Raw genomic sequence first — 15,208 nt, forward strand, 5'->3', positions numbered from 1 at the left:
CCTCCTCTTCCATAGGGAGATCTGCACTTGAGAGACATCCCAGCTGATATTGCTCTGTCCTGTCCTGGGGTTTGGGTCTTCTTGTCATGACAAAGGGAAGTGGGGAGGAGGTCTGCTTAGAGAGAGGCTGCAGTGCTGAGGGGACTTGGGTTTCCAAATTATGAGAGAGCCTCCCTGGGACAGGCTGCTCTTCATAGGGTAATGAATACCATGTGGCTCCTGAAACACCTCCCAGTGTTCCTCACGCACCTGCCCACACAGCAGTGACCTTGGCTCCTTGGTGACAGGGTAACCAAGCAGCTCCTCACCCACCCTTCTGCTTTGCTTCTTCCCTTCTTCTACCCAGGTGCACCTCCACCCTCAGAGACATGTCCTGCTACGACCAGTGCCTGCCATGCCGGCCCTGTGGCCCGACCCCGCTGGCCAACAGCTGCAATGAGCCCTGTGTCAGGCAGTGCCAGAGCTCCACCGTTGCCATCCAGCCCTCCCCCGTGGTGGTGACCCTGCCTGGCCCCATCCTCAGCTCCTTCCCACAGAACACTGTTGTGGGATCCTCCACTTCTGCTGCTGTTGGCAGCATCCTCAGCTGTGACGGAGTGCCCATCAACTCTGGGGGCTTTGACCTCTCCTGCATTACCAGCCGCTACTGTGGCAGAAGGTGCCCCCCCTGCTAAAACTACCGGTGACATCCAAGACAACACCCCAGGAACCCAAAAGCTGTTGCTGGACTGAGGACAGAGCCATTGAGTTCACAGAGGCAGAGCATCCAGTGCTGCCTTTCCAAAAGAAGGCAGCTGGGTCTCTCTGAGAACATGGTCAAAGTCTAACTTCCTTGCCTTCCACTTTCTTCCCTCTCTTTCTTGTTTTCTGTTCTTCTGGGCTCTAACAGCACCAGAGCCAAACTAGGGGATCTGCTGACTCCTCTCCCTCTGTGGGGAAAGCAGGTGGATGCTTGTGGTATCTCCACTATGGGCAAAGGGAACAGACTTTCGACAGCTGCTCATGTTCTCCCTGCTCTAGCCACCTCCTCTGGAAACGATCTCATTACCCTTTTCAAAGTCATTAAATTTTTCCACATTTCAACCTCTGCCTCAGTATAATCCTTTTGTGGTGTCACTGTCTCGAGTTGTCAAGGAAGAAAAGTGTTGACTTGAGTGACGGGGTGTAAGGTGGGCACACAAGTGGACCTCTCATCATTCCAGAAAAAGGGGAGGGTCGGACACAGGACAGTGGGTCCCTTCCAGACACTGTGTCTTGGAGCTAAGGAAGACATACTCAGCTCTTCCTAAACCAGTGGTGATTGGGCCCTGCATTCTGCATCAGGCCTTTGACACGGTCCCCCACCACATCCTTCCCTCTACATTGGACAAGTACAGATTTGACAGATGGGCCACTTGGTGGATGAAGCATTGGTTGGATGGTTGCATCCAGAGGGTAGTGGTCAATGTCCAGATGGAGATCGGTGACAAGTGGTGTCCCTCAAGGGTCCTTATTGGGACCAGTACTCTTTAATATCTTCATTAATGACATAGACAGTGGGATTGAGAGAACCCTCAGCAAATTTGATGATGACACCAAGCTGAGTGGTGTGGTTGACACATCTGGGGGATGGTATGTCATCCACAGGAACCTGGACAAGCCCAAGAAGTGGGCTCATGTGAACCTCACAAGGTTCTACAAGGCCTGCACATGGGTCAGGGCAACCTCTGGCATCAATACAGGCTGGGGGATGAAGGGATTGAGAGCTGCCCTGTAGAGAAGGACTTGGGGGTACTGGTGGATGAAAAGCTGGATATGAGCAGGCAATGTGTGCTCGCAGCCCAGAAAGCCAACCATACCCTGGGCTGCATCAAAAGAAGTGTGGCCAGCAGGTTGAAGGAGGTGATTCTGCCCCTCTACCGTGCTCTGGTGAGACTCCCCACCTGGAGTACCACATCCAACTCTGGAGTCCTCAGCACAGGAAAGACACGGACCTGTTGGAGCAATCCAGAGGAGGGACACAAAGATAATGAGAGGGACGGAACACATCTCCTATGAGGAAAGTTTGAGAGAGTTGGGGTTGTCCAGCCTGGAGAAGAGAAGGCTCCGGGGACACCTTGTTGCAGCCTCTCAGTACTTAAAGGGGGGTTATGAGAAAGACGGGGACAAACTTTTTATCAGGGCCTGTTGCAATAGGGCAAGGGGTAATAGTTTTAAAGTAAAAGAGGGTAGGTTTAGACTAGATATCAGGAAGAAATTTTTTACAATGAGGGTGGTGAAACTCTGGAACTGGTTGCCCAGAGAGGTGGTAGATGCCCCATCCCTGGAAACATTCAAGGTCAGATTGGACAAGGCTCTGAGGAACCTGATCTAGTTGAGGATGTCCCTGCTCATTGCAAGGGGATTGGGCTAGATGACCTTTAAAGGTCCCTTCCAACCCAAACTATTTGATGATTCTATGATTCTCTGATCTCTGCTCAGATTCGGCCTCATGGCCTTAAAGCATGCCCTGCACATGGGGAGCCCAAGCACTGCTATCCGGCAGTGAGAAGCCTGGTGCTGCTGGAGGTTCTGAGAGGTCAGCAGCTCACAAGATTTTCCAAAAGGGGGTTCCTCATGCTTTTGGTTGCCCTGTGCTGGGAAAAGAAGCTCAGTCAGAAGATGCCCCCAGAGGATGCAGGAGTGGGGATGGAAACTAATTTTACAACAGCCCCAGACCTCCTTCTCCTCATCTTCCCACAGGTCCCTAGAGGACAGGGCATGGCGTGCACGCAAGGGCAAGAATAGCAAGGACAGTTCACCTATAAACCCTGCACCCCAAACAGTTCCCTGCACAGCCCAGCAGTTGCACAGATGTGCAGGGCAAAGGTGACTCACAGGTGGATGTAGAAATCAGCTTGGCTAAACCATACACTAGGGCCCTCCCTCCCCTTGAATACCCCCAGCTCAGTGACCACAGATTTGTGTTGATTGGCAGGAAATTAAATTGTATAGAATTCCCCAAGCTGAGACTGCTTTGCCCATGGCACATACTTGAAAATGTTTTTCCTACTCCTCTGGGTGGTTGTCACTTCTCTTTTCTGTCCCCAGCTCTGACTCTGCAGCCCCACTGGCCCCCATCACCAAGCCTTATGTGTATTTTACAGAGAGAGAAGAGGTATGGTATATTTTGAAAGAGTAAGTAAAAGGGAGAAAGAGTTTTCTTGGTGAGGGAGAGGTGACAGATGGGCATGGCAGAGAACAGCGCATTGGAGAAAGTGTGGGTGAACTTCAGTTCTGGCCGTCAAGTCATACGTGGTCCATACATCCATGGATTTTATTCTGTGTTTTTCTTGCATTTCTTTTTGGCCCTGTCTTTTCAGTTCCCCCTGGTCCTAAAACACTGCACCAGGCCAGCAGATAACTGCCAATAATGGTCTTGGACTGGTTTAGTCTTTCACCGGGAGCACAGAAGCATGCTTGACCCCCTCCACTCACAAACATTGGAAACAGTGCCATGCTTAATTTTGGGTTTGCTGTGTCTTCCTTTATTTTATTGTTATGCATAAAAACACGAGATGGAAAAAGTATGGCAGGTTCCTCCTAGATTGTCCACCCTGCCTGAAGTTACAGGAAGTGCAATGGCAAGACACTGAAATTAATCCAATTTTGAAAGCGTCCCCCTCTCCAGACAAGAGCAATGGTGAGACTCAATGTGCCAGCTATTATTAATTGTGATCGTGATGAGCACATTACAGACTAATGCCCCAGCCTCCACATCAACAGCTTGCAGGAAGCCTGGCTTGTCCCAGGTCCAGTCATAGGAGCATATCACTGCAGCATTGCTGTCTGCATAGGAGCTGGAACTTGTCCCAGAACACTATTTTGCTCCTAAGAAGATGACCAGGCCACCAGGGAGTGGTCAGGTCTCATGTAGGTATTGTTCACCTTCCTGAGGACATCAGAGGAGACATCAAAACTTCTCCAATGGTGGATGGGTGGCCCCTGGCTGAGATTGGGCTGTGGCTGCAGACCTCATGCTATCACTAGACTTGATCGAGATTGTCTCCCCTTCTTCATCAGTGAGGTGCAGAAACAGGAAAATCTGGGGATGCAGCAAGACAAAGGGGAGACTGAGGCCTCCCTAAAGGGGCTCAAGTCCAAGAAGCATCAGGAGAAGGGCAAAAGAGAGTGTCTGGGGAAGTGTAAAGGAGGGGCACATAAGTAAAAAGCAGCTCCAGGAGAGATGGGAGAAGGGTCTTGTCCTTACACAGGCAGAGCAGGGGAGGCAATTCCCTCCTGGTGTAGTTCAAGGCTCCTGACACTGCCACAATCTCTTCCACATAGCTTCTGAGCTGTCAGCAAAATATCCCTGACAACATAAGCCCTGCTTGTCTGAGGCCTGTCCCTGTGCACAGAGGAGCTCCCCAAACAGTTCAGTGTGGCGTGATGCGTGCACACATTCCTGATCCTGCCAGGCTGAAAACACCAATGTCTGATGAACATTTGTCCTTTGTAGACCTACAGGGATTCAAAAGGGATCAGGCCTAGTCAGCATGGGTTTATGAAAGGCAGGACCTGCCTGACAAACCTGATCTCTTTCTATGACAAGATGACCCGACTGTTGGACGGGGGAAAGGCTGTGGATATTGTCTACCTGAATTTTCAAAAAGCATTTGACACCATTCCCCATAGAATTCTCATAGAAAAACTGGCTACTCGTGGCCTGGATGAGCATACAGTCTGCTGGATCTAGCACTGGCTGGATGGATGGTCCCGGAGAGTGGTGGTCAATGAAGTTAAATCCAGCTGGCGGCCGGTCACAAGTGGTGTTCCTCAGGGCTCGGTGTTGGGACCATTTCTGTTTAACATCTTTATTGATGGTCTTGATAAGGACATAGACTGTATCATCAGTAAGTTCGCAGATGACACCAAGTGAAGCGGGAGTGTTGATCTGCATGAGGATAGGGAGGCTCTAAAGAGAGACTTGCATAGATTGGATCGGTGGGCCGACGTTAACGGGATGAGCTTCAACAAGGCCAAGTGTCCAGTCCTGCACTCGGGCCACAACATCCCCATGCATGGCTACAGGCTTGGGGAGGTGTGGCTGGAGCTATCTGGAAGTAAAGGATCTGAGGGTTCTAATTGACAAGCAACTGAACATGAGCCGGCAGTGTGCCCGGGTGGCCAAGAAAGCCAACGGCATCCTGGCTTGTATTAGAAATAGTGTGACCAGCAGAAGTAGGCAGGTGATAGTCTCCCTGTACTCTGCACTGGTGAGGCCACACCTTGAGTATTGTGTCTAGTTTTGGGCACCTCAATACGAGAGAGATCTCAAGGTGCTGGAGTGAGTGCAGAGGAGGGCATCGAAGCTGGAGAAGGACCTGGAGAATAAATCCTGTGAGGAGCAATTGAGGGAGCTGGGACTGTTTAGTGTGAGGAGGAGAAGGCTGAGGGGAGACGTCATCACTCTCTACAACTACCTGAAAGGAGATTGTAGAGAGGTTGGTGCTGGTCTCTTCTCACAGGTAATTAGCGATAGAACAAGAGGGAATGGCTTTAAACTGCAACAGGGGAGGTTCATACTGGACATTAGGAAAAAATACTGCCCAGGAAGGTGGTGGAGTCACCATCCCTGGATGTGTTTAAGGGTCATTTAGATGAGATGTTGGGGGATATGGTATAGGGGAGAACCTTGTAGAGTAGGGCTGATGGTTGGACTCGATGATCCCAAGGGTCTTTTCCAACCTGAATGATTCTGTTTCTGTGAAAAGGAAGATTGCAAGTTCAAGCCAGAGCTCAGACCTTCCCCTACTGCTGGATTCAGCCTCCACAATCACCTGACCAAAAATATATCTGCTCCAAGATGGATTTTCACATGAATCCCCTCCTGTGCTCAGCCTGAACTGAGCAGAGTCAGGGAGACTCTCACAGGGGTTGTCAAATGCACTAGGAAACCTAGGTTCATCGCCTGTGCTTCTCCCCACTCAGGGATTTCCCTTTTCTTGGGATTGGGTGATCTAGTTCTTGCTGAAACTGTGTGTCAGCACTGTTATCTTCTCAAAAAATGCCTGCTTTGGAAATGTCCACCCTGACGGGTCTTTGAGGAAAACTCAGACCAATTAAGATATTTTTGCAGAGAAAAAAAGAAGCTTTATGCAAAGGACTGACTGCAAGACTCCAGTGAGTCTCTGACTGGTCCCTTCCAGCCCTTGGTGCTGTACAGAGTGTACAGAACGAACAATTCCTCTCTGCACAGCCGACGGCAAATACTCTCCTGTCCTGGGGTGCACAGGTGTCACGGACAGAAGTATTAACACAGTAATGGTTTTAGCAGCAAATCAAGATTTATTAATGACTACAGCACTTAATCATTAACCAATTTAAAGATTTATAAAGCAGTTTGGTACAATATGTTATCATTAAAATAGCGACTTAACTACAGATTCAAAGATGACAAAATTAATTTTATTATATAGTACCTTAAATCAGTATATGCATGCATATATACAGAAAACGTACAGGCAAAAATACTTGGATCCAGTAAAATAAGTATATACCCACACTGGTGCAAATAACTTTGTATGTTACACATTAGTAACATATGTTCCCACACATTAGCAAGCAGAGAGAAAGTGGGTGAAAGGGAAGCTATCTCAAAGTTAAAATTTCCCTCTTCTCGAGTTTAGAGTAAATACTCACAATGCATTGGCATTCCTCAATGGGCGATAATTGAGACTCAAGAGGGTTGACTTTGCCCTGGCCTCCCATTGGCTCTATCGACAGACTCAAGGACTTGATACCTGAGAGGCATCCCAGCTCAGGGGAGATGCTGGTCACAGGTCCACTGCAATCCAGGAGAGCTCAAAGGGTCTCACTTGGGGTCACAATTTATAAGGTCCAAGATAATTGACTTTTGTCAGATACTTATTACTCTGGCCTGAGACAGTGAGGTATTCTGGTGTTCTCACCAGATACACAAGAGCTGAGGGATGTGCAATTCTGTTACTGTTTTCCTTCAACCACATCCTGGGTACAGATGTACCAAGCTGTCAGGACGTGATGGACTGTTATAACCAGTTCAAAGGAGAGTAGGAGCCAGACTCGTCAAAGGGGCACCTTAACGTTCTGGTTCCTGACCATTAGCAGTCTTTACATCCCCAGGTTGGTATGACCCAAAAGAGGATTGGAATCACACCAAGCACGGAGCACCACAGTAAGTAGAGAGTGGTGTGGAGGGGTAGAATTGCACTGCCACAACAGGGAAACCAGTTCCAGGACAGGGGTTCTTTCACCACCTTCTCCTTCCTCTCAAGCCACTGTCCTGGAAAAATATAATGGCCTGCATATCTCTGGGTGCACTGAGGAAATAATGCTGTAAGAGAAGAGTCCCCCTCTTCCACCGAGCTCAGTCTTGCACAGACACATCCCCTCCCTCCCCTGAGTTCTTGCACAACCAAAGAATCTCCCTGCACCAGGGTGTCATGCACAGCACAGAGGTACAAGGCACTGTTGGGGACCTCAAATTCCTCCAGCTGCAGGATGCTGTATTTCCCTGTGGTGTTCAGCAACATGTTGAGACGGTCGCTCTGCTTGGGGCCAGCTGCTGCCTGATATGAGACAAGCTGTGGGGCTTGACCTTTGCTGGTACCAGAACAAGCCATAAAAGCTAGCAGTCTGGTAGGTGCAGGTGGTCTGGAAGGTGTCTCTCTCCTCTACTGTGACTTGTCCTTCTTGCTGGGTGACAGTGGTCTGCTCCATGGTGCCTGGAAGAAAGCAAGGGTCAGTGACTGTGCAGGGAAAGGCTCCAAGATGGAAAACAAGAGGGGATGCAAAACATCATAAGAGAAGGCTCCTTGTGCCTTGCACTGCAGCAAGACCCCCATGGATGGGAACAGCAAGGTGGTGAGTGTCTTTGGGCAGGAGGTTTGAGGGCTCAGCTCAGTGTGGATCCCACAGCACAATAATGCCAATTACTTCCCACATGGATACCCCCAGAGAGAGCTGTGCTTTCACCCAGGTCTTCCATTCCCACTCTTGTGCTGCCTGGAGTCTCCAGGGAACAGCCTGTAGTGCCTGGCCCTCCAGTGCTGGGTCCAGGACAGCTCCACCAGGGTCAGAGACCATGGGAACTCCTGCAAGACATTTCATCCTACTCCTCATTCCCTGTCCTTTGGGATGTCTCCGAAGTCAGGGGAGGGAAAAGGAAACCCTGACATTGCAGACATGCAGGAGGAATGGATAGCCAGGGCATGCTGCATGACATGTGCCAGCCAGGAGAGAGACTGGGACACCCTAGGAATGTCAGTGGCGCGAGAGAGCTTTCATGTCTCTGTGTCAGCTCTCAAAAGTCCTGTGCATTTGGGTTGCAAGGTCAGAAAATGTGTACTGGAGAGAAAGAGCTTCTGCAATGGTATGTCTGTGAAACACTGGGCCCAGACAGATCAGAAGAGAGACGCAGAGAGAGGTGGAGGATTGGAGAAAGAAACTCAAGAGAACAGATCTGAGATGATCAGGAAAGGAGGTGTTTTTTCTCTGTCTTATCTTTTCAAGCAGTAACAGCGTCTTGAGAAAACAGGTGCAAACCAACATGTGTTAACTAATGTTTCCCATCATTTGTCCCTAATACAAGAGCAGCTCCCTGCAGAGATCTATTGAGCGAATGAGGTTCTCCTGGGAAGAAGAGGAATCATGCTTCCAGTCAAAGCCAACACTTACCCAGTGGTTGCCTCAGGAAGACAGCAAGGATATGTTGGACTAGATGATCTTCAAGGTCCTTTCCAACCTAGTTGATTCTGTGATTCTGTGATTCTGTGATGAGATATTCAAGGTGCGTGCTGAGACCGATCCTCCTGCATGCGAGAGAGTCAAAAAACCACACATCCCCACTAGTAGTTCCAAGAAAGCAGAGCTGCCAGAAATGACTCCACAAGGGGAACAAAGAATGAAATAGGAGGAGAAAATGCTTGTTCTTGGCACTCCTGAAATGCCCCTGCTGTGGTCCTCCCTCCTCCAGCAGTGACATGTGTTGCTCCTGCAGACAAAATCTCTACAGTGAGGGAAGATGGTGGCTCTGGACTCCCCATGGCGGGAAGGGTCTCTTCCTGGTCCAGTATCCCAGTGGAGTCCTCCCATCTACAGTGGGAAATTACTGCTCTTCTGCACACCCCTGATGGACCATTTAAGATTTTTCATTTTGGCCCACAGGTTTTACACCATCTCTCTGGGGATATTGCTGTTTCTTCTGGGAATAGACAGGCCCTATGTTTCTACCACTTCTCCCCTTTCCTTCCACTGCCCCCTAGGAACATCACCTGTCCCCCAGTTTCCCAGAAATACATGAGGAACCCAGTTGTGCAGCAGTCCCAAGAATCTGGCTGTGTGTCCTGTTCTGGCAGGATAACCTGCAACCCCAGAGAGGAATCAGGCTCTAACAACAACTTTAGAGTCTAAAAGAGTCTTCATCAAATCCCTGCAACAGTCATAATAGTAGTAAACACCATCATCTTCAGCAACAGCAGCATCTGCATTTTCCTTGTTTCTTAAGAAATAAAGGCTCTTCACATCCTCAGAGAGAAAAGGGGATCCCAGGAGATATGGATGGTTCTGTGATGCACTCAACCTTGCCCAGATGAAGCAGTCCTCTCTTGGGAGTTTTCAGTGAGTCCATCACTGCAGTACTGGCTGCAGTCTGTCCTTCCATACATCTAAGTTGAACAGGAAGGTACCATAGTACTCTCCCATCGTAGGCTACACAATTGAGGAAAAGCAAATGCAGAAAGATTAAGACTTCTGCCCTTCCAAAGTGAGGGGTAAAAGAGGGTTAGACCAGCCTCTCTGAAACATTGTCCTGTGCAACATCTTGGGAGTCCCTCCTTCCTTGATGCTTGTGTCTCCCCTTCCACCAACCTCAAGCCCTTGATGGGGTTGGCCTCTCCTGGCTCATGCACAGTAACTAGCCCCAAGCTCCTGTCAGCACACTGCAAGGCTGCAGCTCTCACATACGCAATGATCAACACCACCAAATCCTGCTGATGCCGACTGTCCCACTCGGCCCACCAGGCTCTGTGGATTTTCTCCCTCTGTCCAAAAGGTGATATCTCAGGAATCAATAATTGCATTTTCCTGCCACACTGCCCCATTCCATCTCATAAATCAGTTTCGTACAAGCTCATTGGAAACAAAACCAAAACCAAAACCTACCTTTCCACTTGATAATAAACCTTCCATTCTCAGTTTCTTCAAAACAAATTTGATCTGCATTTATCGTCTCCTTACTTCTATCCTTTAAGAAACAAACAAACCAAACTATTTTTACTTTTTCCATAGAATCATAGAATTCAGGCTGGACAAGACCTCCAGAGATCACTTATTCCAAGTCCCTGCTCAGAGCAGGTCTCATTAGATAAGGCTGGTCAGGACTGTGCCCAAGTACTGAAAATTTCCAAGGCCGGAGCCTGCACATCTCTAGAAAACTCATTCCAGCACTTGAGAATTTCCTAGGTCAAAAAAAAAGAAAGTAAAAAAAAAAAAAAAAAAGGTTTAAGGCTCCCTCAGGGTGTCATCATTGTGGGATAAAATGTAGTCAAATTGCATACAGTGGGAAAAGTATGCAGGAGATTCCTTGTACCCACAACTTTCTTTGTTCCTTGATAAAAGTCTTGGAAAAACACCCGTTATTCATGTGTTAATTGCATGATTGGTGTTCCAAGCTCTTATGCCTTGGTGCTTACTGTGCTCTGCTCCTAGAGGAGTTCTTGGCCTGGCTATGGCTCAGGCCTTTACCTCCTCTAGAGCCTGTACCAAACTACTGTTAGTTTAGTTAATGGGAGACCATCACACCAGGTACACATGCACAAAGGCCAGCTAATATCATTGCCCACTATCCTCTGAGGGGAACAACAGTGGGAGAAAGAAACTGCTCCTGATGGCACAGGTAGAAAGCTGAAAGAAAGCATGTAAGTGACAAACACTCATGACACTTCTGATTACCATAGTTCTTGCAAAAATAAAAAGAACTTGGCTGGGTTCCAAAGACCCACACCGCTGCTTACTCTCTCCCTCTTCCTCCTCAACAGGTCAGGAGGAGAAAATAAGGTGAAAAAGCTCGTGGTTCAAGGTAAAGGCATGGGGGTTACTCAACAGTTACCGTCACAGGCAAAGCAGACTTCACTTGGGGAAGATTCGTTTAACTTATAACCAATAAAAATAAGAGCAGGATTGTGAGAAAAAGAAAAAAAAAATGCTGAAATACCTTCACCCCATACCCACCTCTTTTTCATGGGCTCAACTTCTTTTCTTCACTCCTGGCTTTTCTAGATCCTCCTCCCCCAAACAACACAGTGGGATGTGGAACGCGCGCTGGCGGTCAGTACACAAGTGTTGTTCTGCACAAAGAGGGTCTTTGTCTGTCCTGCTCCTGAAAAAGCAGCAGGGTTTGGTGGTTTGCGCTAAATCACGTGTGCTTGACTTCCCAGACATAGTTGATGCGTTGTCACACTCAGTCTTTTTATGGGGGATATGGGACATGTCCTCCCCAAACAGCAAAGACATTTGACTCAATGCTATTCGACTTCACCTGTGGGACCTGGAGAGATTGTCCTACATCGCACAAGAGAGCAACACCTGGACCCTGATCCCTATAGTCCAATAATCATTTGGTGTGCGGTCTCAGCCCCTGCCTCATTCACCACCAGGCTGATGAGATGCAGAAGTGCGTCTGACATTGCCGTGTACATGAGGAGCATGTGTCCCATCCCAGTCCCCAGCAACACTGCAAAATATAGGGATTGATTCAGGGACAACAGCCTGCATAATCGCGTAGGTTTTCTTGGTCTTTCTCCCTGTACAAAAAGCAAGAACTGGAGGGCACAGGAGGCAGATAGAGTATTTCACTTGTCTCGGTGCCTCTCTGTCAGGCCAAAGGAACCACAATACAGCTGCAGGTGGGGTACCTCTGGCAAGGGCAACATGCTACTCTGCAGTGCTCAGGGACACACCAGGGTAAAGGCCCTCTGCTATGAAATGCACATGCCCTCATGATGAGAGTCACATAAGTATAGACAGACAAATGTGGCTCACACACTCCTGCATGGAACTATGCAAAAATCTGTACACTTGCATACAGCCAGGAAACGATGAGCAGTTGGTGACTCTGTGGAGGATATTCTGGGGACCACACTGGCAGAACCGTCCTCAGGTGCCCCAGGGAAGGACCGGGCCCCAGACATGCTCCTGGTCTCGCCTGAGGACCTGCAGACACTACACAGAGAAGGGCATGAGGCAAATGAGCCCAGCAAAATTGTCCTCAGAGCAGCATTAGTGTTGCAGCAGGTGTCAAACCCTCCCAGCTGAAGCCCACCTGCGTGCATCAATGAGCAACCATCAGAGAGAGATGTGGGGAGCAAGAGAAAAGGATGAGGCATGTCCTCTCACATGGGAGTCCTTGGGCACACTCGGGCAAGAACCTTGAGAGCGGTACCCATTTCCTGACAACTATGCCACAAGCCATCCCCCAGGAGTGACCCAGGTGCACATCACCTGACCGCACGGGATGCCACCAGCACTTGAGCTGAGTCTCCCGCCTGCGCTGACGTGTTTCTGCCCCGGAAATCCTTAGGGCTCTCATCCCGGCAGAAGCTTACAGAAGCCTTTGGATGGGAAAGCACGTGGCATAAGCCAGGAAATGAAAAGGCAGCCGTGCAGGAAGCCAGGACACAGCCCATACCATTAGCTGGGATGGTTTGCATTTGGCATGAGCTTGTCAGAAAATTATTACTTCCACAAAGGGTGCCTCTGGGCCTGAGGCAGTGCAGGACTACTATAAAAGACAGCCCAGCGCTCTGCTCTCTCATCCGCTTCTCTCGCCTCCTTCTCCCTGGGAATCAGGTGAGTGTGAAGCCTCTTGTCCTCCTCCTTCAAGATGAGGTCTTTCCTCCAGTCTCAGCTGATGTGGGCTGTCCTAGCCCAGGGCTGGGAGCTGCTTCTCATGGGAGAGGGAAGGGGAGAGAAGGTCTTGTGCAGAGAGGGGCTGGGACTGTGTTGAGGTGGCTCCTGGGTTTTGAGCTGGGCAGCGTACGCTGGGCCAGGAGGTGCCTCGGCTCCTCTGCGGTTGGGTGCAGTGCGGCTTCTCACGTGTCCCCGTTTCCTGCTTCCCACTACCCTCTCTCCCAGGTGCACCTCCGGCCCCGAGACATGTCCTGCTGCAACCCGTGCGTGCCCTGCTGCCAGCCCTGCGGCCCAACCCCGCTGGCCAACAGCTGCAATGAGCCCTGTGTCAGGCAGTGCCAGAACTCCACCGTCGTCATCGAGCCCTCCCCCGTGGTGGTGACCCTGCCCGGCCCCATCCTCAGCTCCTTCCCACAGAACACCGTTGTGGGCTCTACCACCTCCGCTGCCGTTGGCAGCATCCTCAGCTGTGACGGAGTGCCCATCAACTCTGGGGGCTTTGACCTCTCCTGCATTACCAGCCGCTACTGTGGCAGAAGGTGCCCCCCCTGCTAAAGGTGCTGGCAACACCCTCGGGCAAGAACCTCCCAAGACCTCAGAACATGGTGCTGGACAGGAGATAGAGCTTCGGGGCCTTGTATGAAGGGCTTCGGGCCACTCTTTCCTTCCTCCACTCTCCTCTCTCTCTCTTGCCTTGCCTGTCACCACTTCCCAACGCCAGCCGAGCAGGGACCTGTTGGACTCCCTCCTTCTGCAGGACAGGCCGACACACACCCTGCAGGAGCTCCACCGCATCTCGGTGCCTGCCCCTGGTGCTCCCTGTCAGCCACCTCCTTTCCTTCTTTAGACTCATTAAAGTTGTGCTGCATCCAAGCCTGGGCCTCCGAGTCCTCCTTCCTTCTGAGGCAACTTTTTCCGACCGCTTTTCCTTGCAGCTATGGGAGACATCCCTGGCTACGCCACAGCCAATGGCCATGAGTCAGAACATGGCTCCAAAGGGTGGCAGGAGTGGGGGTGGGAAACAACAATGCCTGGGGACAGCCCCACAACCTCACCTCCCCATTCCCCTCCCCTACATTACCCGATCTGGCGTCCGTGGCCAGCGCACACGGGCACAGGCAGATGAGACAGGAACCCAGCTGCTGTCCAGACGTGCAGGCCTGAGGTAATTCACGAGTTAGGACTGGTAGCAGCCACACTCAGGCTACGCACTGCAGTCCCCACTCCCTGTAAACCCAACAGCCCCAAAAGGCTCTCACGGCTTCTTTCAGGTGTCCCTCTTCCCTGTGCAGTCAACTTGCGGCTTCACTATTAATGCCAACGCTTAGGTATGCTTTCCAGTGGTACTTGAAAATTTCCTGTCAGACCTTGGCATTCAGCCCCGGGTAATGCTCTAAATCCTGGCATTCCTCAGGTGACCCCCACAGGCAGCTCCATGGGTCAAGCATCTGTTGTGCCCTACGGACACGGCGGCGCAGCACAGGTACCAACCCATCCATGGCAAAATCGCTGGGGATGACGCTGCCTGGACTCAGCTTCCCTGGCTCCTCAAGACCTCCGCGGCAGGGCCAGACCAAGCTCTGCTCACACCACCACTGCTCCTCACATGCAGGCCAGGGCCTTCCCAGCACTGCAGTTTTTGCTGTTCCCTGCCTGCAGTATACGCCTCGCTAGGTGAACAAGGCTAAGAAACAAAAAAGTTATTAGCCCTGCAGCACCCCATTTTCTCTGAGAAGTATGTGGGTCTTGATTGCAATACACCCTTTCAGTGAGGAAATTTTTCCTGCTATCCAATCTAAACCTCCCCTGGCACAACTTGAGGCTGTTTCTTCTCTTCCTATCGCTTGTTACTTGGGAAAAGAGACAGACACCCACCTCGCTACAACCTCCTTTCAGCTAGTTGTAGAGAGCAACAGGGTCTCTCCCCTGAGCCTCCTTTTCTCCAGACTAAGCAAGCCCTCTTCCCTCTATCACGTAGACCGTGGTTGGAGATTTCAGCAAGTGTGACTCGGAAGAGGAGAGAACGCTGCCAATGTCTTTGCCCAAGGGAACTAGACTATGGTTGGACACCCACTAAGCTGAGCATCCTTCTGGAGCAATTAGCTCGTTCATGGAAACGTGAAATTCATTTACCATCTTGTCAAGTGAAAGACCCACACCTGTCGCTTGCTCTTCAGGGGAACCAGCCTGACGTGGGCAGGCTAGAGCCCAGACACAACTCCTCCTCGCCTTCCCACCCTTCTCCAGAAGGAGGAGGCCTGGCATGCATCCAAGGGCAAGGACAGCTCGGGCAAGTCCTCTG

At 50.4% G+C, this 15,208-nt stretch overlaps 1 protein-coding gene across 1 annotated transcript; it reads left to right on the forward strand.

The window, feature by feature from the left end:
- Positions 1-368: 368 nt before the first annotated feature.
- LOC141953330 (feather keratin Cos1-2) lies at positions 369-674 on the forward strand. Its single transcript, XM_074891826.1, has one exon. It carries the CDS (start codon positions 369-371, stop codon positions 672-674), a length of 306 nt encoding a protein of 101 aa, XP_074747927.1.
- The last annotated feature ends 14,534 nt before the right edge of the window (positions 675-15,208 follow it).

The sequence above is a fragment of the Strix uralensis genome, chromosome 22 (genome assembly GCF_047716275.1).
Source record: "Strix uralensis isolate ZFMK-TIS-50842 chromosome 22, bStrUra1, whole genome shotgun sequence".
NCBI lineage: Eukaryota > Metazoa > Chordata > Aves > Strigiformes > Strigidae > Strix > Strix uralensis.

Bases quoted from the DNA above. Each gene is read 5' to 3' on its own strand.
- LOC141953330 (XM_074891826.1), top strand. From the start codon at position 369: ATGTCCTGCTACGACCAGTGCCTGCCATGCCGGCCCTGTGGCCCGACC.